General features: G+C 53.6%; 1 protein-coding gene across 1 annotated transcript in view; it reads right to left on the reverse strand.

The window, feature by feature from the left end:
- Mfsd7 (major facilitator superfamily domain containing 7) overlaps positions 1-1,439 on the reverse strand; it is a 15,781-nt gene extending 14,342 nt beyond the window's left edge. Inside the window, exon 1 of the mRNA XM_013023862.1 lies at positions 1,350-1,439. Coding sequence (XP_012879316.1) covers positions 1,350-1,439 — 90 coding nt within the window. The remainder of the gene's footprint in view (positions 1-1,349) is intronic.
- Between the last annotated feature and the right edge of the window lie 419 nt (positions 1,440-1,858).

Genomic DNA, 1,858 nt, shown 5'->3' on the forward strand with positions numbered 1-1,858 from the left:
CTGAGCTTTTCTGCTCAAGGCTAGCACTCTACCACCTGAGCCACAGTTCCACTTCTGGCTTTTCAGTGGCTAATTGGAGAGAAGAATTTCTTGGACTTTCTTACCCAGGCTGACTTTGAACCACGACCCCCAGACTTCAGTCTCCTGAGTAGCTCAGATTACATGTGTGAGCCAATGGTGCCTGGCACAAAACACGTTTATAGCAATTATATACTAAAAAATACAACACTAATGAAAAAATAAGACCTATGGAAAGACATACCATGTCTTGACCTGGAAATAATAGTGTCAGTGTAAGCATAATGCCCACCTTTGGTCCTGGCTCCGCCCAGAGCTCCTGCCAGCCCCGGAGCTCCTGCCACACAGCTGCCCAGACCCACCTGAGCTCCCACCCACCTCACTTCCGGCCCCCAGACCCTCCGGCTACCTGGGTAGGGATGGTGCCGCGTGCTCCCTCTGTGGGAGATACGGCTGCTCTGATAGCCTGCCTGCCTCCAGGAGGCCAGGAGCAACGGTGGGCATAATGCTTTCCTTCAGTCCTCCCTAAGTTGATCTAATGTATGGCTGTAATCAGCTCCTATCAAAAGGTTTTTGTATGCATATACTGGGGAAAATATTTTCAAACCACATATCAGGTGAAGGCCTCTAGGGCATATAACTCAACAGTTTAAAAAATAGACCAAAGACCCAATGAATTTCAAGAAGAGGGTAAACAGATTGCAAATAGAGATGAATTATAAAGTTCATTAGCAACTAGGAAAATGCAAATTGAACCCACAATGTGATATGATCACACACTTTTGGGAATGGCTAAAAGAGCAACAGCCAGGTGCTGGTGGCTCACGCCTGTCATCCTAGCTACTCAGGAGGCTGAGGTCTGAGGATTGAGGTTCAAAGCCAGCCCGGGCAGGAGAGACTGTGAGACTCTTATCTCCAATAAAAAACTAGAAAACTGGAAGTGGCCCTGTGGCTCAAGTAGTAGAGCTCTAGCCTTGAGCTGAAGAGCTGAGAGACAGCGCCCACGCCCAGAGTTCAAGCCTCATGATCGACCAAAAAAAAAGAGGTTGCACAGTGACCTACAGATTCATGTGGGCCAGGGAGCCAGGCAGCTGGACGGTGCCCAGGTCAGATGGTGGAGAGGCCATCGGGACCTGTGGGTCCTGGTCAGAAGCTGGGAACCGTGCAGAAAGATCTCTTCCTGCTGGTTTCCCCAGTCACAGGCTGCGGTCAGAATATTTTCCGCTTCCCCATCCAGGACAAGGCGCCGGATGGAGACTGAACACGGAGCGCTGTGGCTTCAGGAGAGTGAACCCCGCTGCTCCCTGTGCCCACCCACCTGCCGTCCATACCATCGCGTTGGAGAAGCTCAGCAGGCTGACCGCCAGCAGGAAGACCCAGCGGCGAGCATAGGCTCGGTGGCCCTGTGGGGGGCCCTCCATGGTCCCTGTCCTGGCCAGGAGTGTGGCAGCAGAGCAGGACCGGCAGGCTCAGCACTGCTGGCTCAGACTGCAGCCAGTCTCAGGGGTGGAGGGTGGGGTGGCGCATGTGGTGGGAAGGGCCAATGCTGCCTAGATCCTTCCAGGTTTCCCAGACCAAAATCCAGGCCAGGGTGAGGTCCCAGGTCCCCTCCCACAGGAACCACTCTTGTTGCAGGACACGCCCAGAGCCGTGTACCTAGGAAAGAAGACCTGAGGTCTCTCCACCCCATCGAACTCTGTGCTTCTCCAAAGCTCTCCCAAACCCTTGAGGTCAAAGAAAGCCAAAGGAAGAGGACAGAGGCCAGCCTGGAAGAGGAGACCGGGGTCTATCTGCAAAGAGCTGCAAATCCCAGCATCCAAGAGGACGGTGGAGCTGAGGC

Source organism: Dipodomys ordii, unplaced genomic scaffold, assembly GCF_000151885.1.
Source record: "Dipodomys ordii isolate 6190 unplaced genomic scaffold, Dord_2.0 Scaffold71, whole genome shotgun sequence".
In the NCBI taxonomy this organism is placed as follows: Eukaryota; Metazoa; Chordata; class Mammalia; order Rodentia; family Heteromyidae; genus Dipodomys; species Dipodomys ordii.